Source organism: Agelaius phoeniceus, unplaced genomic scaffold, assembly GCF_051311805.1.
Source record: "Agelaius phoeniceus isolate bAgePho1 unplaced genomic scaffold, bAgePho1.hap1 Scaffold_403, whole genome shotgun sequence".
In the NCBI taxonomy this organism is placed as follows: Eukaryota; Metazoa; Chordata; class Aves; order Passeriformes; family Icteridae; genus Agelaius; species Agelaius phoeniceus.
In genome coordinates this window covers 46236-70533 of record NW_027509989.1, presented here as the reverse complement: position 1 = coordinate 70533, position 24298 = coordinate 46236, and the positions used below count along the sequence as shown (strand labels likewise).

General features: G+C 52.7%; 1 protein-coding gene across 1 annotated transcript; it reads left to right on the top strand.

Annotated features, from left to right (window-relative positions):
- Nucleotides 1-1214: 1214 nt before the first annotated feature.
- On the top strand, nt 1215-17620 carry LOC143693211 (tenascin-R-like; the record flags this gene model as incomplete). The annotated part of the gene is made up of 4 exons (XM_077173214.1): nt 1215-1418; nt 6172-6344; nt 9868-10065; nt 17540-17620. Coding segments are annotated over 4 exons (656 nt in total), but the record flags the coding sequence as incomplete, so codon positions are not given.
- Between the last annotated feature and the right edge of the window lie 6678 nt (nt 17621-24298).

Below are 24298 nucleotides of genomic sequence, written 5' to 3'. Positions count from 1 at the left end.
TGGACTGGGATGGACTGGGGGGACTGGGGCTGGTGGGACTGGGAGGGACTGGGGGGACTGGGGGGAACTGGGAGAGACTGGAGGGACTGGGGGGACTGGGGGGGACTGGGGGGACTGGGAGCAATGGGGGGACTGGGGGGACTGGGGGGAACTGGGGGGACTGGGAGGGACTGGGAGAGACTGGGAATACTGGGAGGGACTGGGAGCACTGGAGGGACTGGGAGCACTGGGGCTGGTGGGACTGGGGGGACTGGGGCTGGTGGGACTGGGAGCACTGGGGGGACTGGGGGGACTGGGAGGAACTGGGGGGACTGGGAGAGACTGGGGGGGACTGGGAACACTGGGAACACTGGGAACACTGGGGCTGGTGGGACTGGGAGGGACTGGGGGACTGGGATGGACTGGGAACACTGGGAACACTGGGATGGACTGGGAACACGGGCTGGTGGGACTGGGGGGAACTGGGGGGACTGGGAGGGACTGGGAACACTGGGAGCACTGGGGCTGGTGGGACTGGGGGGAACTGGGAGAGACTGGGGGGGACTGGGAGGGACTGGGAGCACTGGGAGCACTGGGAGCTTTATGGGATGGAAAAAGGGGATCTGGGGGCTCAGGAGTTTTGGGTCTGGGGGTTTCAGGGGGGGTTTGGGGTCTGGGGTCTCAGGGGGGTTTTGGGGGACTCAGGGGTTTTTGGGTCTGGGGTCTCAGGGGGGTTTTTGGGGGTCTCAGGGGGGGTTTGGGGACTGGGAGCTCAGGGGGTCTGGGGGCTCAGGGGGGATTTTGGGTCTGAGGTTTCAGGGGGGTTTTTGGGGTCTGGGGTCTCAGGGGTTTTTGGGTCTGGGTCTCAGGGGTTTTGGGGGGCTCAGGGGTTTTGGGTCTGGGGTCTCAGGGATTTTGGGGGGCTCAGGGGTTTTGGGTCTGGGGTCTCAGGGTTTTTGGGTCTGGGGTCTCAGGGGTTTTGGGTCTGGGGTTTTTGGGTCTGGGGTCTCAGGGTTTTGGGGGTCTCAGGGTTTTTGGGGGGTTTCAGGGTTTTTGGGTCTGGGGTCTCAGGGTTTTGGGGGGTCTCAGGGTTTTTGGGTCTGGGGATTTTGGGTCTGGGCTCTCAGGGTTTTGGGTCTCGGGGGTTTTTGGTCTGGGGATTTTGGGTCTGGGGTCTCAGGGTTTTGGGGTCTCAGGGGTTTTTGGGTCTGGGGATTTTGGGTCTGGGGTCTCAGGGTTTTTGGGGTCTCAGGGTTTTGGGGTCTCAGGGGTTTTTGGGTCTGGGGATTTTGGGTCTGGGGTCTCAGGGATTTTGGGGCGCCCCTGGCTCGCCCCGTTCCAGGTGTTCCAGCGGCGCCAGGACGGCAGCACCGAGTTCTGGAGGGGCTGGGCCGCGTACGAGCGCGGCTTCGGCAACGTCAGCGGGGAGTTCTGGCTCGGTGAGAGGGGGAAATTGGGGAAAAACACCGGGAAATTGGGAAAAATCGGGAGAAATTCGGGAGAAAACACGGGGAAATTTGGGGAAAAATTCGGGAGAAAACACAGAAAAATTTGGGGAAAAAACACGAGGAAATTTGGGAAAAAAATCGGGAGAAAGCACGGGGAAATTTGCGGAAAAATTCGGGAGAAAACACGGGGAAATTTGGGAAAAAATTCGGGAGAAAGCACGGGGAAATTTGGGAGAAAACACGGGGAAATTTGGGGAAAATTCGGGAGAAAACATGGGGAAATTCGGGAAAAAATTCGGGAGAAAACACGGGGAAATTCGGGGAAAAAACACGGGGAAATTTGGAGAAAAATTCGGGAGAAAACACAGAAAAATTTGGGAAAAAAACACGGGGAAATTTGGGAAAAAATTCGGGAGAAAGCACGGGGAAAATTGGGGAAAAATTCGGGAGAAAACACAGACAAATTTGGGGAAAAAACACGAGGAAATTTGGGAAAAAAATCGGGAGAAAGCACGGGGAAATTTGCGGAAAAATTCGGGAGAAAACACGGGGAAATTCGGGAAAAATTCGGGAGAAAACACAGAAAAATTTGGGGAAAAAACACTGGGAAATTTGGGAAAAATTTGGGAGAAAACACGGGGAAATTTGGGAAAAATTTGGGAGAAAACACGGGGAAATTCGGGAAAAAATTCGGGAGAAAACACGGGGAAATTCGGGGAAAAAACACGGGGAAATTTGGAGAAAAATTCGGGAGAAAACACAGAAAAATTTGGGGAAAAAACACGGGGAAATTTGGGAAAAATTCGGGAGAAAGCACGGGGAAAATTGGGGAAAAATTCGGGGAGAAAACACAGACAAATTTGGGGAAAAAACACGAGGAAATTTGGGAAAAAAATCGGGAGAAAGCACGGGGAAATTTGCGGAAAAATTCGGGAGAAAACACGGGGAAATTCGGGAAAAAATTCGGGAGAAAACACAGAAAAATTTGGGGAAAAAACACTGGGAAATTTGGGAAAAATTTGGGAGAAAACACGGGGAAATTTGGGAAAAATTTGGGAGAAAACACGGGGAAATTTGGGGAAAAATTTGGGAGAAAACACGTGGAAAATTGGGAAAAATTCGGGAGAAAACACAAAAAAGTTTGGGGAAAAAACACTGGGAAATTTGGGAAAAAATTCGGAGAAAACACGGGGAAAAACACGGGGAAATTTGGGGAAAAAGCACGGGGAAATTTGGGAAAAATTCGGGAGAAAACACGGGGAAATTCGGGAAAAAATTCGGGAGAAAACAGAAAAATTTGGGGAAAAACACGGGGAAATTTGGGAAAAAATTCGGGAGAAAGCACGGGGAAAATTGGGGGAAAAATTCGGGAGAAAACACGGGGGAAATTTGGGAAAAAATTCGGGAGAAAACACGGGGAAATTTGGGAAAAATTCGGGAGAAAGCATGGCGAAATTTGGGGAAAAATTCGGAGAAAACACAGAAAAGTTTGGGGGAAAAAACACGGGGAAATTTGGGGAAAAATTCGGGAAAAAACACGGGGAAATTTGGGAAGAATTCGGGAGAAAACACGGGGAAATTCGGGAAAAAATTCGGGAGAAAACACAGAAAAGTTTGGGGAAAAAACACGGGGAAATTTGGGAAAAAATTTGGGAGAAAACACAGAAAAATTTGGGGAAAAAACACGGGGAAATTCGGGAAAAAATTCGGGAGAAAACACGGGGAAATTTGGGGAAAAATTCGGGAGAAAGCATGGCAAAATTTGGGGAAAAATTCGGGAGAAAACACAGAAAAGTTTGGGGAAAAAACACGGGGAAATTTGGGAAAAAATTCGGGAGAAAGCACAGAAAAGTTTGGGGAAAAAAACACGGGGAAATTTGGGGGAAAATTTGGGAGAAAACACAGAAAAATTTGGAAAAAATTTGAGAAAACTTTGGGAAAAAAAACACGAAAAAATTTGGGGGAAAAACACTGGGAAAAATTGGGGAAAAATTTGGAAAAAAATTTGGGAAAAAAATTTGGGAAAAAATGTTGAAAAGTTTGGGGAAAACCAGAAAAATTTGGGAAAAATTTCGTGAAAAATTTGAGAAAACTTGGGAAAAAACACGGAAAATTTTGAGAAAACTTTGGGAAAAAACACAGAAAAATTTTTGGAAAAATTTGGGAAAAATTTGAGAAAACTTTGGGAACAAACACGGGAAAACTTTGGGAAAAAAACACGGAAAACAGCAGGAGTTCTGTCTCGGTGAGGGGGGACATCGGGGAAAAACACAGGAAAATTTGGGAAACATTTGGGAGAAAACACGGAAAAATTTTGGGAAAAAATTGGGAAAAAACGTGGAAAAATTTGGGAAAAATTTCGTGAAAAATTTGAGAAAACTTTGGGAAAAACACAGAAAAATTCGGGGAAAAATTGGGGAAAATTTGAGAAAATTTGTGAAAAAACACGGAAAAATTTGGGAAAAAAAAACCGGGAAAATTTGGGAAAAATTTATGAAAAAAATTGTGAAAAATTTGGAAAAAACGGAAAAATTTGGGAAAAAAAACCGGGAAAATTTGGGAAAAATTTGTGAAAAAACACGGAAAAATTTGGGAAAGACCCGGGGAAGGTTTGGGGGTCTAGGGGGAGCTCGGGGGCTGTTTTTGGGGGGTGTTTTTGTTGCTGTTTTTGGGGGCTGTTTTTGGGGGGCTGTTTTTGGGGGCTGTTTTGGGGGGTGTTTTTTGGGGGTGTTTTTGGGGGGGTTGTTTTTGGTGGGTATTTTTGGGGGGCTGTTTTTGGGGGCTGTTTTTGGGGGCTGTTTTTGGGGGCTGTTTTTGGGGTGTTTTTGGTGGGTATTTTTGGGGGGATGTTTTTGGGGCTGTTTTGGGGGCTGGTTTGGGGTGTTTTGGGGCTGGTTTTGGGCTGTTTTGGGGCTGGTTTTGCGGCTGGTTTGGGGCTGGTTTTGGGGTGGTTTCGGGGCCGTTTTTGGGGCTGTTTTGGGTCTGTATTTGTGGCTGGTTTTGTGGCTGTTTTGTGGCTGTTTTTGGGCTGTTTTGGGGCTGGTTTGGGGGCTGTTTTGGGGCTGGTTTTGGGGCCGTTTTTTGGGGTGGTTTTAGGGCTGTTTTGGGGCTGTTTTGGGGTGTTTTTGGGGGCTGTTTTGGGGGCTGTTTTGGGGCTGGTTTTGGGGGGCTCTTTTGGGGCTGTTTTGGGGCTGTTTTGGGGCAGATTTTGGGGCTGGTTTTGGGGCTGTTTTGGGCTGTTTTGGGGCAGATTTGGGGCTGGTTTTGGGGCTGTTTTTGGGGCTGTTTTGGGGCTGGTTTTGGGGCTGTTTTTGTGGCTGTTTTTGGGCTGGTTTTGGGGCTGTTTTGGGGCAGTTTTTGGGGCTGTTTTTGGGCTGCTTTTGGGGCTGTTTTGGGGTGGTTTTGGGGGCTGTTTTGGGGCTGTTTTGGGGCTGTTTTTGGGGGTGTTTTTGGGGGGGTTGTTTTTTGTGGGATTATTGGGGCTGTTTTTGGGGGGCTGTTTTGGGGGCTGTTTTTGTGGCTGTTTGGGGGCTGGTTTTGGGGTGTTTTTTGGGGCTGTTTTTGGGGCTGGTTTTGGGGGGCTGTTTTTGGGGGCTGTTTTGGGGCTGTTTTTGGGGGGCGTTTTTGGGGCTGTTTGTTGGGGGCTGTTTGTGGGGGCTGTTTTGGGGCTGGTTTTGGGGGGCTGTTTTTTGGGGCAGTTTTTGGGGCTGTTTTTGGGGCTGTTTTTGGGGGGCTGTTTTTGGGGGCTGTTTTTGGGGCTGCTTTTGGGCTGTTTTTGGGGGCTGTTTTGGGTGTTTTGGGGGGCTGTTTCGGGGCCGTTTTTGGGTGGGTATTTTTGGGGCTGTTTTGGGGCTGGTTTTGGGGCTGTTTTGGGGTGGTTTTGGGGCTGTTTTTGGGGCTGTTTTTGGGGCTGGTTTTGGGCTGTTTTGGGGCAGTTTTTGGGGCTGTTTTGGGGCTTTTTTGGGGGGCTGTTTGTTGATGTTTTGGGGCTGTTTTGGGGCAGTTTTTGGGGTGGTTTTGGGGCTGTTTTGGGGCTGGTTTTGGGGGCTGTTTTGGGGCTGGTTTTGGGCTGTTTTGGGGCTGTTTTGGGGCAGTTTTGGGGCAGTTTTTGTGGCTGCTTTGGGGGCTGTTTTGGGCTGCCTTGGGGCAGTTTTGGGGCTGTTTTTGGGGGGGGTATTTTTGGGCCGTTTTTGGGGCTGTTTTTGGGGTGTTTTTGTGGCTGTTTTGAGGCTGTTTTGGGGCCGTTTTTGGTGGGTATTTTTGGGGCTGTTTTGGGGTGGTTTTGGGCTGGTTTTGGGGCTGGTTTTGGGGCTGATTTTGGGGGCTGTTTTGGGGCCGTTTTTGGGGTGTTTTTGGGGGGCTGTTTTGGGGCTGGTTTTGGGGCTGTTTGGGGCTGTTTTGGGGTGTTTTTGTGCTGTTTTTTGGCTGTTTTTGGGGCGGTTTTGGGGCTGTTTTTGGGGTGTTTTGTGGCTGTGTTTTGGGCTGTTTTGGGGCTGTTTTTGGGCTGGTTTTGGGCTGTTTTTGGGGCTGTTTTTGGGGTGTATTTGTGGCTGTTTTTGAGGCTGTTTTGGGGCCGTTTTGGGGCTGGTTTTGGGCTGTTTTGGGTCTGTATTTGTGGCTGTTTTTGTGGCTGTTTTGGGTCTGTATTTGTGGCTGTTTTGGGTCTGTATTTGTGGCTGTTTTTGTGGCTGTTTTTTGGCTGTTTTGTGTCCGTTTCGGGGTCCCTGACGCTCTCGGGGCGCAGGGAACGCGGCGCTGCACGAGCTGACGGCCGGGACGCCCTCGGAGCTGCGCGTGGACCTGCGGAGCGGCGCCGACTCGGCCTTCGCGATCTATCGCGACTTCAGCGTGGGCGGGGCCGCGGAGCGATACCGGCTGCGGGTGGGGCCGTTCCGCGGCACCGCGGGTGCGCAGGGGGCGGGACCGGGGGGCCTGGGGGCTTGGGGGGCCCTTTGGGGGCGCCTTTGGGGTTTGGGGGCGCCTTTGGGGCTTTGGCCGGCGGGATTTGGGGCTTTGGGGGCCCTTTGGGGTTTGGGGCCCTTTGGGGTTTGGGGGCGCCATTGGGGTTTGGGGGCTCCTTTGGGGTTTGGGGGCCCCTTTGGGGTTTGGGGCTTTGGGGGCCCCTTTGGGGTTTGGGGGCGCCTTTGGGGTTTGGGGCCCCCTTTGGGGTTTGGGGCCCTTTGGGGCTTTGGGGGCTCCTTTGGGGTTTGGGGTTTTGGGGTTTGGGGGCGCCATTGGGACTTTGGGGGGCCCCTTTGGGGCTTTGGGGGCGCCTTTGGGGTTTGGGGGCCCCTTTGGGGTTTGGGGGCGCCTTTGGGGGCCCCTTTGGGTTTGGCTGGGCGGGATTTGGGGCTTGGGGGCCCCTTTGGGGTTTGGGGGCGCCTTTGGGGCTTTGGGGGCTCCTTTGGAGCTTTGGGGCCCCCTTTGGGGTTTGGGGGCCCCTTTGGGGTTTGGGGGCTCCTTTGGGGTTTGGGGGCGCCTTTGGGGGCCCCTTTGGGGTTTGGCTGGGCGGGATTTGGGGGCTTGGGGGGCGCCTTTGGGGTTTGGGGCCCTTTGGCTTTGGGGGCCCCTTTGGGGTTTGGGGGCGCCTTTGGGGTTTGGGGGCTCCTTTGGGGCTTTGGGGGCCCCTTTGGGGTTTGGGGGCGCCTTTGGGGTTTGGGGGCCCTTTTGGGGTTGGGGGCCCCTTTGGGTTTTGGGGGCTCCTTTGGGGCTTTGGGGGCTCCTTTGGGGCTTTGGGGGCTCCTTTGGGGTTTGGCTGGGCGGGATTTGGGGTTTGGGGCTTTGGGGGCCCCTTTGGGGCTTTGGGGGCGCCATTGGGACTTTGGGGGCTCCTTTGGGGCTTTGGGGGCGCCCTTTGGGGTTTGGGGGCCCCTTTGGGGTTTGGGGGCCCCTTTGGGGCTTTGGGGGCGCCTTTGGGGGCCCCTTTGGGGTTTGGCTTGGGGCCGTTTGGGGTCTTGGGGTGTTTGGGGGTGTTTCTGTGTTTTTCGGGGTGTGTTTTTGGGTGTTTGGGGGTGTTTCAGGGTGTTTCGGGGTGTTTTGAGTTATTTTGAGATTTTTTGGGATGTTTCCGGGTGTTTTGGGGTGTTTTGGAGTGTTTTGGGGTGTTTCAGGTTTGTTTTGGGGTGTTTTTGGGTGTTTCGGGGTGTTTTGGGGTGTTTCGGGGTCCTTTGCGGTGTTTCGGGGTTGTTTTGGGGTGTTTTGGGGTGTTTTGGAGTGTTTCAGGATGTTTTGGGGTGTTTCAGGTTTGTTTCGGGATGTTTTGGGGTGTTTTGAGGTGTTTCAGGGTGTTTTGGGGTGCTTCGGGGTGTTTTCGGGGGTGTTTGGGGGTGTTTCGGCTGTTTTGGGAATCTTTGCTGCGTTTTTGGGGTTCCTGGTGGGTTTTGGGGTCCTTTGGGAATCTTTGCTGCGTTTTTGGGAGTACTGGGGTTCCTGGTGGATTTGGAGCTCCCTGGCGGGTTTTGGGTCCTTTGGGCTGTTTTGGGAATCTTTGCTGCGTTTTTGGTGGTTTTGGGTTCCTGGTGGGTTTTTCGGGGCCCCTCGAGGTGTTTTGGGCCCGTTTCGGGAATATCTGGCGCATTCTGGGGCTGTTTTTGGGGGTTCCCGTTGTGCATTTTCGGGGGTGTTTTTGGGGGTTCCCCGTTGTGCATTTTCAGGTGGTTTTTGGGGTTCCCGTTGTGCATTTTTGGGGGTGTTTTTGGGGGTTCCCATTGCACATTTTCAGGTGTTTTTCGGGGTTCCTCATTGCACATTTTCGGGGTTCCTCATTGCACATTTTCGGGGTGTTTTGGGGGTTCCTCATTGCACATTTTCGGGGTGTTTTGGGGGTTCCCATTGCACATTTTCGGGGTGTTTTCGGGGTTCCTCATTGCACATTTTCGGGGTGTTTTGGGGGTTCCCCATTGTGCATTTTCGGGGTGTTTTGGGGGTTCCCCATTGCACATTTTCGGGGTGTTTTTGGGGGTTCCTCATTGCACATTTTCGGGGTGTTTGGGGGTTCCTGTTGTGCATTTTCGGGGTGTTTTGGGGTTCCTCATTGCACATTTCCGGGGTGTTTTTGGGGGTTCCTCATTGCACATTTTCGGGGTGGTTTTGGGGTTCCCATTGCACATTTTCGGGGTGTTTTGGGGGTTCCTCATTGCACATTTTCGGGGTGTTTTTGGGGGTTCCTCATTGCACATTTTCGGGGTGTTTTTGGGGGTTCCCATTGCACATTTTCGGGGCTGTTTTGGGGGTTCCTCATTGCACATTTTCGGGGTGTTTTGGGGGTTCCTCATTGCACATTTTCGGGTGTTTTGGGGGTTCCCGTTGTCCATTTTCGGGGTGTTTTGGGGTTCCCATTGCACATTTTCGGGGTGTTTTCGGGGTTCCCATTGCACATTTTCGGGGTGTTTTTGGGGGTTCCCATTGCACATTTTCGGGGCTGTTTTGGGGGTTCCTCATTGCACATTTTCGGGGTGTTTTGGGGGTTCCTCATTGCACATTTTCGGGTGTTTTGGGGGTTCCCGTTGTCCATTTTCGGGGTGTTTTGGGGGTTCCCATTGCACATTTTCGGGGTGTTTTCGGGGTTCCCATTGCACATTTTCGGGGCTGTTTCGGGGGTTCCTCATTGCACATTTTCGGGGTGTTTGGGGGTTCCTCATTGCACATTTTCGGGGTGTTTTTGGGGGTTCCTCATTGCACATTTTTTGGGTGTTTTTGGGGGTTCCTCATTGCACATTTTTGGGGGTGTTTTGGGTGTTCCCATTGCACATTTTCGGGGCTGTTTTCGGGGGTTCCCCATTGCACATTTTCGGGGCTGTTTGGGGGTTCCTCATTGCACATTTTCGGGGTGTTCCTCATTGCACATTTTCGGGTGTTTTTGGGGGTTCCCATTGCACATTTTCGGGTGGTTTTTTCGGGGTTCCCCATTGCACATTTTCGGGGTGTTTTTCGGGGTTCCCCATTGCACATTTTCGGGTGTTTTGGGGGTTCCCATTGCACATTTTCGGGTGGTTTTTGGGGGTTCCCGTTGTGCATTTTTCGGGGTGTTTTGGGGGTTCCCCATTGCACATTTTCGGGGTGTTTTGGGGTTCCCATTGCACATTTTCGGGGGTGTTTTGGGGGTTCCCCATTGCACATTTTCGGGGGTGTTTTGGGGGTTCCCATTGCGCATTTTTGGGTGTTTTTGGGGGTTCCTCATTGCACATTTTCGGGGTGTTTTGGGGGTTCCTCATTGCACATTTTCGGGTGGTTTTTGGGGTTCCCCGTTCTGCATTTTCGGAGGTGTTTTTGGGGGTTCCCATTGCACATTTTCGGGGTGTTTTGGGGGTTCCTCATTGCACATTTTCGGGGTGTTTTGGGGGTTCCTCATTGCACATTTTCGGGGTGTTTTGGGGTTCCCATTGCGCATTTTCGGGGTCCCCCCCGCCGCCGTGTCCCCGCTCACGCCCCCTCCCTGCAGGGGACGCCCTCTCGTACCAACTCGGGCAGCCCCTTCTCCACGCGGGACCGCGACGCCCGCGACCCCCGCGACCGCCGGGACCCCTCGGGGCGGCCGCGCCCCCCGCCCTGCGCCGTGGCCTACGGGGGCGCCTGGTGGTACCGGAACTGCCACTACGCCAACCTGAACGGGCGCTACGGGAGCACGCGCGACCACCAGGCACGGGACCGGGGGATTGGGGGGGGGTTTGGGGGGATTGGGGTGCCCTGGGGTGCAAATTTGGAGGAGTTTGGGTCCCTTTGGCCGCAAACTCGGGGGGTTTGGGGTGCCCTGGGCGCAAATTCGGGGGGTTTGGGGTGCCCTGGGCGCAAATTTGGGGGTTAGGGGGGGTTTGGCTGCAAATTCGGGGGGTTTGGGGGGAGTTTAGGTCCCTTTGGCCGCAAATTCGGGGGGTTTGGGTCCCTTTGGCCACAAATTTGGGGGGTTTGGGTCCCTTTGGCCACAAATTTGGGGGGTTTGGGGGAGTTTGGGGGGGGGGTTTGGGTCCCTTTGGCCACAAATTCGAGGGAGTTTGGGGGGGTTTGTGGTGCCCTGGCCGCAAATTCGGGGGGCTTGGGGGGCTGGGGAGGGTTGGGGTCCCCTGGCCACAAATTTGGGGGAGTTTGGGTCCCCTTGGCTGCAAATTCGGGGGGTTTGGGGGCGGTTGGGGGGGGCTTGGGGTGCCCTGGCTGCAAATTCGGGGGGTTTGGGGGGTTTGTGGGGAGTTTGGGATCCCTTGGCTGCAAATTCGGGGGGGTTTGGGGGGGTTGGAGTCCCCTGGCTGCAAATTCGGGGGAGTTGGGGGAGTTTGGCCACAAATTTGGGGGGGTTTGGGTCCCTTTGGCCGCAAATTCGGGGGGTTTTGGGGGGCAGTTGGGTCCCTTTGGCTGCAAATTCGGGGGGGTTTGGGGGGCGGTTGGGGTGCCCTGGCCGCAAACTCGGGGGGTTTGGGGAGTTTGGGTCCCTTTGGCCGCAAATTCGGGGGGGTTTGGGGGGGTTGGTCACAAATTCGGGGGGTTTGGGGGAGTTTGGCCGCAAATTCGGGGGGATTGAGGTGCCCTGGCCGCAAATTTGGGGTTTGGGGGGGTTTGGCCGCAAATTCGGGGAGTTTGGGGGGTTTGGGTCCCTTTGGCCACAAATTCAGGGGTTTGGGGGGGGAGTTTGGGTCCTCCTGCCACGAATTTTGGGGGGTTTGGGGGGGTTTGGGATCCCTTTGGCCGCAAATTCGGGGAGGGGTTGGGGGGGGAGTTTGGGGTGAAATTTGGGTCCCTTTGGCCACAAATTCGGGGGTGTTTGGCACAAATTCGGGGGAATTTTGGTCCCCTGGCTGCAAATCCGGGGGATTTGGGGCACTTTGGCCGCAAATTCGGGGGGTTTGGGGTGAGTTTGGGGCGAGTTTGGGTCCCTTTGGCCACAAATTTGGGGGAGTTTGGGTCCCCTTGGCACAAATTTGGGGCTTTTGGGGGAGTTTTGGGGGGGGGTTTGGGGTCCCTCCTGCCACGATTTTGGGGTTTTGGGGGGGGTTTGGGATCCCTTGGCCACAAATTCGGGGGGTTTGGTGTGGTTTGGGGTGTCCTGGCCACAAATTCGGGGGGATTGGGGGGGTTTGGCCGCAAATTCGGGGGGGTTTGGCACAAATTCGGGGGAATTTTGGTCCCCTGGCTGCAAATCCGGGGGATTTGGGGCACTTTGGCCGCAAATTCGGGGGGTTTGGGGGAGTTTGGGGAGAGTTTGGGTCCCTTTGGCCACAAATTTGGGGAGTTTGGGTCCCCTTGGCACAAATTCGGGAGTTTTGGGGGGAGTTTTGGGGGGGGGTTTGGGTCCCTCCTGCCACGAATTTTGGGGGTTTTGGGGGGGGTCTGGGATCCCCTTGGCCGCAAATTCTGGGGTGTTTGGGGGGGTTTGGCCGCAAATTTGGGGGAGTTTGGGTCCCTTTGGCCCCAAATTCGGGAGTTTTGGGGGGGGGTTTGGGTCCCTTTGGCACGAATTTTGGGGGTTTTGGGGGGGGGTTTGGGGGGAGTTTGGGTCCCTTTGGCCGCAAATTCTGGGGGGTTTGGGGTGCCCTGGCTGCAAACTCGGGGGGTTTGGGTCCCTTTGGCCGCAAATTCTGGGGGGTTTGGGTGCTCTGGCCGCAAATTTGGGGGGTTTTGGGGGTGTTTTGGGGGGGGTTGGGTCCCTTTGGCCGCAAATTCGGGGGGCTTGGGGAGGGTTGGGTCCCCTGGCCGCAAATTCGGGGGTTTGGGGGGGTTTGGCTGCAAATTCGGGGGTTTGGGGGGAGTTTAGGTTTTAGGTCCCTTTGGCCGCAAATTCGGGGGGTTTGGGTCCCTTTGGCCACAAATTTGGGGGGTTTGGGTCTCCTTGGCTGCAAATTCGGGGGGTTTGGGGGAGTTTGGGGGGGGGGGGGTTGGGTCCCTTTGGCCACAAATTCGAGGGAGTTTGGGGGGGTTTGGGGTGCCCTGGCCACAAATTCGGGGGCCTTGGGGGGCTGGGAAGGGTTGGGGTCCCCTGGCCACAAATTTGGGGGAGTTTGGGTCCCCTTGGCTGCAAATTCGGGGGGCTTGGGGTGCCCTGGGCGCAAATTCGGGGGGTTTGGGGGGGTTTGGAGGGAGGGTTTGGGTCCCCTTGGATGCAAATTCGGGGGGTTTGGGGGGGGTTTGGGTCCCCTTGGTCGCAAACTCCGGGGGTTTGGGGGGGGTTGGGGGGTTTGGGGTCCCCTGGCCGCAAGTTCGGGGGGTTTGGGGGGGGTTGGCTGCAAATTCGGGGGGGTTTGGGGGGGTTTGGGTCCCTTTGGCCACAAATTCGGGGGGTTTGGCACAAATTCGGGGGAATTTTGGTCCCCTGGCTGCAAATCCGGGGGATTTGGGGCACTTTGGCCGCAAATTCGGGGGGTTTGGGGGAGTTTGGGGCGAGTTTGGGTCCCTTTGGCCACAAATTTGGGGGGGTTCGGGGGGTGTTTGGGTCCCTTTGGCCACGAATTTTGGGGGTTTTGGGGGGGGTCTGGGATCCCCTTGGCCACAAATTCTGGGGGGTTTGGGGGGTTTGGCCGCAAATTTGGGGGAGTTTGGGTCCCTTTGGCTGCAAATTCGGGGGGTTTGGGGGGGAGTTTGGGTCCATTTGGCCGCAAATTTTGGGGGTTTTGGGGGTGTTTTGGGGGGGGGTTTGGGTCCCTTTGGCCACAAATTCGGGGGGTTTGGGGGAGTTTGACCGCAAACTCGGGGGGTTTGGGAGGGTTTGGGGGGAGGGTTTGGGTCCTCTTGGCTGCAAATTCGGGGGGTTTGAGCTGGTTTGGTCGCAAATTCGGGGGGTTTGGGGTGCCCTGGCTGCAAATTCGGGGGGTTTGGGGGGAGTTTGGGTCCCTTTGGCCGCAAATTCGGGGGGCTTGGGGAGGGTTGGGGTCCCCTGGCCGCAAATTCGGGGGGTTTGGGGGGAGTTTGGGTCCCCTTGGCCGCAAATTCGGGGGGATTGGGGCACTTTGGCCACAAATTCTGGGGGGATTGAGGTCCCCTGGCCGCAAATTCGGGGGTTTGGGTCCCTTTGGCTGCAAATTCGGGAGTTTTGGGGGGGGTTTGGGTCCCTCCTGCCACGAATTTTGGGGTTTTGGGGGGGGTTTGGGATCCCTTTGGCCACAAATTTGGGGGAGTTTGGGTCCCCTGGCGGCAAATTCGGGGGGTTTGGGGGAGTTTGGCCGCAAATTCGGGGGTGTTTGGGTCCCTTTGGCCACAAATTCGGGGGTTTTTGGGGCAGTTTGGGATCCCTTGGCCACAAATTTGGGGGAGTTTGGGTCCCCTTGGCCACAAATCCTGGGATTTTTGGGGGGGATTTTGGGTCCACTTCCCCTCAGTTTTGGCTCCTTTTCCTCACAAGATTTGAGATTTTTGGGTCGCTTTTTTCTTGGGGTGGGGTCTGAGGGGGCTGTGAGGGAATTTGGGCAATTTTGGGTCCCTTTTCCCTCAAAATTTGGGATTTCAAGGAAATTTGGGGTGAATGTTGGGGCTATGAGGGGATTTGGGGGGGTCTGAGTGGGATATGAGGGAATTTGGGGAATTTTGGGTCCCTTTTGCCACAAATTTTGGGATTTTGGGGAACTTTGGGTCCCTTTTTCCCTCAAAATTTGGGATTTTGGGTGGTTTTGGCTCCTTTTCCTTTGATTTTTGGGATTTTTGGGTCTATTTCCCCCAAATTTTGATTTTGGGGATTTTGGGTCCCTTTTGCCAGAAATTTTGGAATTTTGGGGAAGTTTGGGTCCCTTTTCCTTCAATTTTTGTGATTTTGGGTCTATTTTGGCCCAAATTTTGGGATTTTGGGGAATTTTGGGTCCCTTTTTCCCTCAAAATCTGGGATTTCGGGTGGTTTTGGCTCCTTTTCCTCACAAAATTTGGGATTTCGGGTCCCTTTTCTCTTTTCTCAGGGGGTGTCTGGGGGGGCTGTGAGGGAATTTGGGGAATTTTGGGTCCCTCTTGCCAAAAGTTTTGGGATTTGGGGGAATTTTGGGTCCCTTTTCCTTCGATTTTTGTGATTTTTGGGTCTATTTTGGCCCAAATTTTGGGATTTTAGGTCATTTTGGGTCCCTTTTGCCACAAATTTTGGGATTTTGGGGAATTTTGGATCCCTTTCCCCTCAAAATCTGGGATTTTGGGTGGTTTTGGCTCCTTTTCCTTACAAATTTCGGGTCCCTTTTACCACAATTTTTTTTGATTTTGGGGAATTTTGGGTCCCTTTTTCCTCTGATTTTTGGGATTTTGGGTCTATTTCCCCCCCAAATTTTGGGATTTTGGGGAATTTCGGGTCCCTTTTTCCCTCAAAATTTGGGATTTCGGGTGGTTTTGGCTCCTTTTCCTCACAAAATTTGGGATTTCGGGTCCCTTTTCTCTTTTCTCAGGGAGAGTCTGGGGGGCTGTGAGGGAATTTGGGGAATTTTGGGTCCCTTTTGCCACAAATTTTGGGATTTTGGGGAATTTTGGGTCCCTCTTGCCAGAAGTTTTGGGATTTGGGGGAATTTTGGGTCCCTTTTCCTTCCATTTTTGTGATTTTTGGGTCTATTTTGGCCCAAATTTTGGGATTTTAGGTCATTTTGGGTCCCTTTTGCCACAAATTTTGGGATTTTGGGGAATTTTGGATCCTTTTTCCCCTCAAAATTTGGGATTTTGGGTGGTTTTGGCTCCTTTTCCTGACAAATTTCGGGTCCCTTTTACCACAATTTTTTTTGATTTTGGGGAATTTTGGGTCCCTCTTGCCACAAATTTTGGGATTTTGAGGAATTTTTGATCCCTTTCCCCTCAAAATTTGGGATTTCGGGTCCCTTTTCTCTTTTCTCAGGGGAATCTGGGGCGGCTGTGAGGGAATTTGGGGAATTTTGGGTCCCTTTTGCCACAAATTTTGGGATTTGGGGGAATTTTGGGTCCCTTTTCCTTCCATTTTTGTGATTTTTGGGTCTCTTTTGGCCCAAATTTTGGGATTTTAAGTCATTTTGGGTCCCTTTTGCCACAAATTTGGGGATTTTGGGGAATTTTGGATCCCTTTCCCCTCAAAATCTGGGATTTTGGGTGGTTTTGGCTCCTTTTCCTTACAAATTTCGGGTCCCTTTTGCCACAATTTTTTTTTTGATTTTGGGGAATTTTGGGTCCCTTTTTCCTCCAATTTTTGGGATTTTTGGGTCTATTTCCCCCCAAATTTTAGGATTTTGGGGAATTTCAGGTCCCTTTTTCCTCCGATTTTTGGGATTTTGGGGTCTATTTCCCCCCCAAATTTTGGGATTTTGGGGAATTTTGGGTCCCTTTTTCCCTCAAAATTTGGGATTTCTGGGGTTTATAGGGTCTATAGGGTCTATAGGGTCAGTGTGATCCTATGGGGCCTGTGGGGATCTGGGGCTCTATAGGGTTTATAGGATCTATAGGGTCTATAGGGCCTGTGGGGATCTATAGGATTTCTGGGGGGGCTCTATAGGGTTTATAGGGTCAGTGTGATCCTATGGGGCCTGTGGGGATCTGTAGGATTTCTGGGTTCTATAGGGTTTATAGGGTTTATAGGGCCTGTGACACCTATAGGATTTCTGGGGGGGTCTCTACGGTCTATAGGGTTTATAGGGCCTGTGTGATCCTATAGGGCCTGTGGGGACCTATAGGATTTCTGGGGTTTATAGGGTCTATAGGGTTTATAGGGTCTATAGGGTTTGTGTGATCCTATAGGGCCTGTGGGCATCTGTAGGATTTCTGGGGGTCTATAGGGTTTATAGGGCCTGTGGGGACCTATAGGATTTCTGGGGGTTTATAGGGTTTATAGGGTCTATAGGGTCTATAGGGTTTATAGGGTCAGTGGCATCTATAGGATTTCTGGGGAGGTCTATAGGCTCTATAGGGTTTATAGGGTCAGTGTGATCCTATGGGGCCTGTGGGGATCTGTAGGATTTCTGGGCTCTATAGGGTTTATAGGGCCTGTGGGAAACAAGGGCTGTGTGATCCCATAGGGCCTGTGGCATGTATAGGATTTCTGGGCGGGTCTATAGGGTCAGTGTGATCCCATAGGGCCTGTGGGGATCTGTAGGATTTCTGGGCTCTATAGGGTTTATAGGGTCTGTGGGAAACAGGGTCAGTGTGATCCTATAGGGCCTGTGGGGATCTGGGGCTCCATAGGGTTTATAGGATTTCTGGGGCTCTATAGGGTTTATAGGGCCTGTGGCATCTATAGGATTTCTGAGGTCTATAGGGTTTGTGTGATCCCATAGGGCCTGTGGGGATCTATGGAACTTCTGGGCTCTATAGGGTTTATAGGGCCTGTGGGGATCTGTAGGATTTCTGGGGGGGTCTATAGGGTCTATAGGGTCTATAGGATTTATAGGATCAGTGGCATCTATAGGATTTCTGGGGGGGTTTATAGGGTCTATAGGGTCTATAGGGTCAGTGTGATCCCATAGGGCCTGTGGCATGTATAGGATTTCTGGGGGTCTATAGGGTTTATAGGGCCTGTGGGCATCGATAGGATTTCGAGGTCTATAGGGTCAGTGTGATCCCATAGGGCCTGTGGGGATCTATAGAACTTCTGGGCTCTATAGGGTTTATAGGGCCTGTGGGCATCTGTAGGATTTCTGGGGTTTATAGGTTTTATAGGGTCTATAGGGTTTATAGAGCTGTGTGATCCTGTGCGGCCTGTGGGGTTCTATAGGATTTCTGGGGGGGTTTATAGGGTCTATAGGGTTTGTGTGATCCTATGGGGCCTGTGGGCATCTGTAGGATTTATAGGGCCTGTGGCATCTATAGGATTTCTGGGCGGGTTTATAGGGTCAGTGTGATCCCATAGGGCCTGTGGGCATCTATAGGATTTCTGGGGGGGTCTATAGGGTCTATAGGGTCAGTGTGATCCTATGGGGCCTGTGGGGATCTGTAGGATTTCTGGGGGGGTTTGTAGGGTCACTGTGATCCTATGGGGCCTGTGGTATCTATAGGATTTCTGGGGGGTTTATAGGGTCTATAGGGTCAGTGTGATCCTATGGGGCCTGTGGGGGGATCTGTAGGATTTCTGGGTTCTATAGGGTCTATAGGGCCTGTGGGGGGATCTGTAGGATTTCTGGGGGGGTCTCTGGGGATCCGTGGGGTCTCTGGGGGTCCGTGGGGATTTTATGGGGCCATCTCTGGGATTTCCTGACCCGTTTTCCCCACAGGGCATCCACTGGTTCCCATGGAAAGGTTTCAACGTCTCCATCCCCTTCACCGAGATGAAGCTGCGGCCCCAGCGCGGATGAGGGCGCTCGGGGGGACCCCAAAATCTGCGGGACCCCAAAATCTGGGGGATCCCAGAGTTTGGAGGGGGTCTCAGATTTGGGGGTCCCAGAATTGGGGGTCCCAGGGTTTGGGGGGGTCCCAGATTTGGGGGATCCCAGAGTTTGGGGGTCCCAGAGTTTGGGGGTCCCAGAGTTTGGGGATTCCCGAATTGGGGGTCCCAGAGTTTGGGGGTCCCGGATTTGGGGATCCCAGGATTTCGGGGGACCCCAGATTTTGGGGTCCCAGAGTTTGGGGGTCCCAGAGTTTGGGATTCCCAGAGTTTGGGGGTCCCCTGAGGGCTGGGAATGGGGGAAGCCAGAGTTTGGGGATCCCAGAGTTTGGGGGTCGCAGATTTGGGGGTCCCAGATTTGGGGGATCCCAGAGTTTGGGGGATTCCAGAGTTTGGGGGTCCCAGGGTTTGGGGGTCCCAGAGTTTGGGATCCCAGAGTTTGGGGGATCACAGAATTTGGGGATCCCAGAATTTGGGGACCCCAGAATTTGGGGATTCCAGAGATTGGGGGTCCCCGAATTGGGGGTCCCAGGGTTTGGAGATCCCAGAGTTTGGGGATCCCCTGAGTGCTGGAAATGGGGGAACCCAAAGTTCGGGGGATCCCAGATTTGGGGGATCCCAGATTTGAGGATCTCAGAGTTTGGGGTCCCAGAGTTTGGGGGGTCCCAGATTTGGTGATCCCAGAGTTTAGGGGTCCGAGATTTGGGGGGGGTCCCAGAGTCTGGGGTGTCCCAGAGTTTGAGGGATCCCAGATTTGGTGATCCCAGAGTTTGGGGGTCCAGAATTTGGGGGTCCCAGAGTTTGAGGAGTCCCAGATTTGGGGGTCCCAGAGTTTGAGGGATCCCAGATTTGAGGTCCCAGAACTGGGGGTCCCCAGGGTTTGGGGGTCCCAGAATTTGAGGGTTCCAGAGTTTGGGGTCCCAGATTTGGGGGTTCCAGGATTTGGGAGGTCCCCGCTGGGGTTTGGGGGTCCCAGAGTTTGGGGATCCCAGGGTTTGAGGGTTCCAGATTTGGGGATCCCAGGGTTTGGGGATCCCAGGGTTTGGGGGGTCCCCGCTGAGGTTTTGGGGTCCCCGCTGGGGTTTGGGGGTCCCTGCTGGTGTTTGGGGGTCCCAGAGTTTGGGGATCCCAGGGTTTGAGGGTTCCAGATTTGGGGATCCCAGATTTGGGGGTCCCCGCTGGGTTTTGGGGTCCCCGCTGGGATCGGGGGGGCTCAAAGGCGCCGTTTCTATCGGGGTTCAATAAACGCTGGTGGGGGCTCCCCTGTGCCTGGTGTCCCTGGTGTCCCTGGTGTCCCCTGTCCCTGGTGTCCCTGGTGTCCCTGGTGTCCCTGGTGTCCCCTGTCCCCGGTGTCCCCTGTCCCTGGTGTCCCCGGTGTCCCTGGTGTCCCCGGTGTCCCCGGTGTCCCTGGTGTCCCCTGTCCCCGGTGTCCCCTGTCCCTGGTGTCCCCGGTGTCCCTGGTGTCCCTGGTGTCCCTGGTGTCCCCTGTCCCTGGTGTCCCCGGTGTCCCCTGTGTCCCTGGTGTCCCTGGTGTCCCTGGTGTCCCCTGTGTCCCCGGTGTCCCTGGTGTCCCTGGTGTCCCTGGTGTCCCTGGTGTCCCCGGTGTCCCCGGTGTCCCCTGGTGTCCCTGGTGTCCCTGGTGTCCCCTGTGTCCCTGGTGTCCCTGGTGTCCCTGGTGTCCCCGGTGTCCCTGGTGTCCCCGGTGTCCCTGGTGTCCCCTGTCCCTGGTGTCCCCTGTCCCTGGTGTCCCCGGTGTCCCTGGTGTCCCTGGTGTCCCCGGTGTCCCCTGTCCCTGGTGTCCCTGGTGTCCCTGGTGTCCCCGGTGTCCCCGGTGTCCCCTGGTGTCCCTGGTGTCCCTGGTGTCCCCTGTGTCCCTGGTGTCCCTGGTGTCCCTGGTGTCCCCGGTGTCCCTGGTGTCCCTGGTGTCCCTGGTGTCCCCGGTGTCCCTGGTGTCCCTGGTGTCCCCTGTCCCTGGTGTCCCCTGTCCCTGGTGTCCCTGGTGTCCCCTGTCCCTGGTGTCCCCTGTCCCTGGTGTCCCCGGTGTCCCTGGTGTCCCTGGTGTCCCCGGTGTCCCCTGTCCCTGGTGTCCCTGGTGTCCCTGGTGTCCCCGGTGTCCCTGGTGTCCCTGGTGTCCCCGGTGTCCCTGGTGTCCCCTGTGCCCGGTGTCCCTGGTGTCCCCTGTCCCTGGTGTCCCCGGTGTCCCTGGTGTCCCCTGTCCCTGGTGTCCCCGGTGTCCCCGGTGTCCCCTGTCCCCGGTGTCCCCTGTCCCTGGTGTCCCCGGTGTCCCCTGTCCCTGGTGTCCCCGGTGTCCCCTGTGCCCGGTGTCCCCTGTCCCTGGTGTCCCCTGTCCCTGGTGTCCCTGGTGTCCCCTGTCCCTGGTGTCCCCTGTCCCTGGTGTCCCTGGTGTCCCTGGTGTCCCTGGTGTCCCCGGTGTCCCCGGTGTCCCCTGTCCCTGGTGTCCCTGGTGTCCCTGGTGTCCCTGGTGTCCCCGGTGTCCCCGGTGTCCCCGGTGTCCCTGGTGTCCCTGGTGTCCCTGGTGTCCCCTGTCCCCGGTGTCCCTGGTGTCCCTGGTGTCCCTGGTGTCCCCTGTCCCCGGTGTCCCCTGTGCCCGGTGTCCCCTGTCCCTGGTGTCCCCGGTGTCCCCGGTGTCCCCTGTCCCTGGTGTCCCTGGTGTCCCTGGTGTCCCTGGTGTCCCTGGTGTCCCTGGTGTCCCCTGTCCCTGGTGTCCCTGGTGTCCCCGGTGTCCCCGGTGTCCCCGGTGTCCCTGGTGTCCCTGGTGTCCCTGGTGTCCCCTGTCCCCGGTGTCCCCTGTGCCCGGTGTCCCCTGTCCCTGGTGTCCCCGGTGTCCCCGGTGTCCCCTGTCCCTGGTGTCCCCTGTCCCTGGTGTCCCTGGTGTCCCTGGTGTCCCTGGTGTCCCCTGTCCCTGGTGTCCCTGGTGTCCCTGGTGTCCCCTGTCCCTGGTGTCCCTGGTGTCCCCTGTCCCTGGTGTCCCTGGTGTCCCTGGTGTCCCCTGTCCCTGGTGTCCCCGGTGTCCCCAGTGTCCCTGGTGTCCCCTTTGTCACCACGAGAGAGAAAAGGAAATACAGAGAAAAGAGAGGGGAAAAGAGATAAGAATATATAGGAACATAGATAAGAAATATATAAATATAAATATATAAAATATATAAGTATAAAATGTATAAAATATATAAATAAAATTTATAAATATAAAATAAAAATATAAAATATAAGATTATATATGAAATATATAAGGAATATGTAAATATAAAAATAAAAATACATAAATTCAATATATATAAAATATATAAATAAAACATATAAATATAAAATATTTATATGTATATGTATAAATATGTATATTTACATGTACATTTTATATTTATAAATGTAAAATATTTCTTATATAAAATATATAAGAAATATATAAATATAAATATAAACTATATAATGTGTAAATAAAAAAATAAAATATAAAATATAGATACAAAGAGATATAAGAATATAAAAGAAAAACATATGAAATATATATATACAAATATAAAAATATAAAATATATAAAATATATAAGAAAATATCTATGAAATACATAAATATAAATTAAAACCATAAAAAACCACATAAACATGTATAAATATTAAATATACAAATATACAAATATATAAATATGTAAATATGTAAATATATAAATAAAAATATAGAATATATAAATAAAAATTGGTGTCCCTTAGTCACCATAAAATATAAAAGAAAATATAAAGAGGAGGGAGAGAAAATATATAAGAAATATATAAATATAAGTATAAAAATATATAAATATAAAGTATATACATAAATTAATAAAACCATATAAATATAAATATATATATTAAAATATATAAGAATATGTAAGAAATTCTAAAAGAAATATATAAATATAAAATATATATAAATATAAAATATATAATGATAAAAATAAATATATATAATTATAAAATATAAATAAGATAGGAATATATAGGAAAATAAAAAAGAAAAAGAAAAATATATAAATATAAATATAAAAATATATATTGAATATAAAATATATATTGACAAAAATAAAATATATAAATATAAAATATAAATAAAATAGGAATATATAAAAAATTAGGAATATATAAAAAATAGGAATATATAAATATAAAAATATATAAATTAAAAATATATAAAAATGTAAAATATCTATTAAATGTATAAATATAAATATATAAATATATAAATATAAATATATAAATATAAATATATTTAAAATGTAATATATAAAAATATATAAATATATAAATAAAAATATGAAAATACATAATTGTATAAATAAAATGGAAATATAAAAATTAAAAATATTAAAATATATAAGAATCTATAAGAAAATAGAAAAGAAAATATAAATATATAAATATAAATATAAATATAAATATAAAATATAAATATAAATATATATAAATATATATAAATATAAATATAAATATAATGCAAAAGATACATTAAATATGAAAGGAATTCTCAAATTCCAGCAGAAAATTTGGCAGGAAAAGCAAAACTGGAGAAACCGGAAAGAAACAGCCCTGGAACCTTTGCTACCCCACACACCCCAAACCTGCCCTGACCCCAAACTGCCCTGAGTGACCCCAAACCTGCCCTGAGTGACCCCAAACTGCACCTGAGTGACCCCAAACTGCCCTGAGTGACCCCAAACTGCCCTGAGTGACCCCAAACTGCCCTGAGTGACCCCAAACTGCACCTGAGTGACCCCAAACTGCCCTGAGTGACCCCAAACTGCACCTGAGTGACCCCAAACTGCACCTGAGTGACCCCAAACTGCACCTGAGTGACCCCAAACTGCCCTGAGTGACCCCAAACTGCCCTGAGTGACCCCAAACTGCACCTGAGTGACCCCAAACCTGCCCTGACCCCAAACCTGCCCTGAGTGACCCCAAACTGCCCTGAGTGACCCCAAACTGCCCTGAGTGACCCCAAACTGCCCCTGAGTGACCCCAAACTGCCCTGAGTGACCCCAAACTGCCCTGAGTGACCCCAAACTGCACCTGAGTGACCCCAAACTGCCCCGAGTGACCCCAAACCAGCCCTGACCCCAAACTGCCCTGAGTGACCCCAAACTGCCCTGAGTGACCCCAAACTGCCCTGAGTGACCCCAAACTGCCCTGAGTGACCCCAAACCTGCCCTGAGTGACCCCAAACTGCCCTGAGTGACCCCAAACTGCACCTGAGTGACCCCAAACTGCACCTGAGTGACCCCAAACTGCCCTGAGTGACCCCAAACTGCCCTGAGTGACCCCAAACTGCACCTGAGTGACCCCAAACCTGCCCTGACCCCAAACCTGCCCTGAGTGACCCCAAACTGCACCTGAGTGACCCCAAACTGCACCTGAGTGACCCCAAACCTGCCCTGAGTGACCCCAAACTGCACCTGAGTGACCCCAAACTGCCCTGAGTGACCCCAAACTGCCCTGAGTGACCCCAAACCTGCCCTGAGTGACCCCAAACTGCCCTGAGTGACCCCAAACCTGCCCTGAGTGACCCCAAACTGCACCTGAGTGACCCCAAACCTGCCCTGAGTGACCCCAAACTGCACCTGAGTGACCCCAAACTGCCCTGAGTGACCCCAAACTGCCCTGAGTGACCCCAAACCTGCCCCGAGTGACCCCAAACTGCCTTGAGTGACCCCAAACTGCACCTGAGTGACCCCAAACTGCCCCGAGTGACCCCAAACCTGCCCTGACCCCAAACTGCACCTGAGTGACCCCAAACTGCCCTGAGTGACCCCAAACTGCACCTGAGTGACCCCAAACTGCCCCGAGTGACCCCAAACCTGCCCTGACCCCAAACTGCACCTGAGTGACCCCAAACTGCCCTGAGTGACCCCAAACTGCACCTGAGTGACCCCAAACTGCACCTGAGTGACCCCAAACTGCCCCGAGTGACCCCAAACTGCACCTGAGTGACCCCAAACTGCCCTGAGTGACCCCAAACTGCCCTGAGTGACCCCAAACTGCACCTGAGTGACCCCAAACTGCACCTGAGTGACCCCAAACTGCCCTGAGTGACCCCAAACTGCCCTGAGTGACCCCAAACTGCACCTGAGTGACCCCAAACTGCCCTGAGTGACCCCAAACTGCACCTGAGTGACCCCAAACCTGCCCTGACCCCAAACTGCCCTGACCCCAAACTGCCCTGAGTGACCCCAAACTGCCCCTGAGTGACCCCAAACTGCACCTGAGTGACCCCAAACTGCCCTGAGTGACCCCAAACTGCCCTGAGTGACCCCAAACCTGCCCTGACCCCAAACTGCACCTGAGTGACCCCAAACTGCCCTGAGTGACCCCAAACTGCCCTGAGTGACCCCAAACCTGCCCTGAGTGACCCCAAACTGCACCTGAGTGACCCCAAACTGCACCTGAGTGACCCCAAACTGCCCTGAGTGACCCCAAACTGCACCTGAGTGACCCCAAACCTGCCCTGAGTGACCCCAAACTGCCCCTGAGTGACCCCAAACTGCCCTGAGTGACCCCAAACTGCCCCGAGTGACCCCAAACTGCACCTGAGTGACCCCAAACTGCCCTGAGTGACCCCAAACCTGCCCTGAGTGACCCCAAACTGCACCCGAGTGACCCCA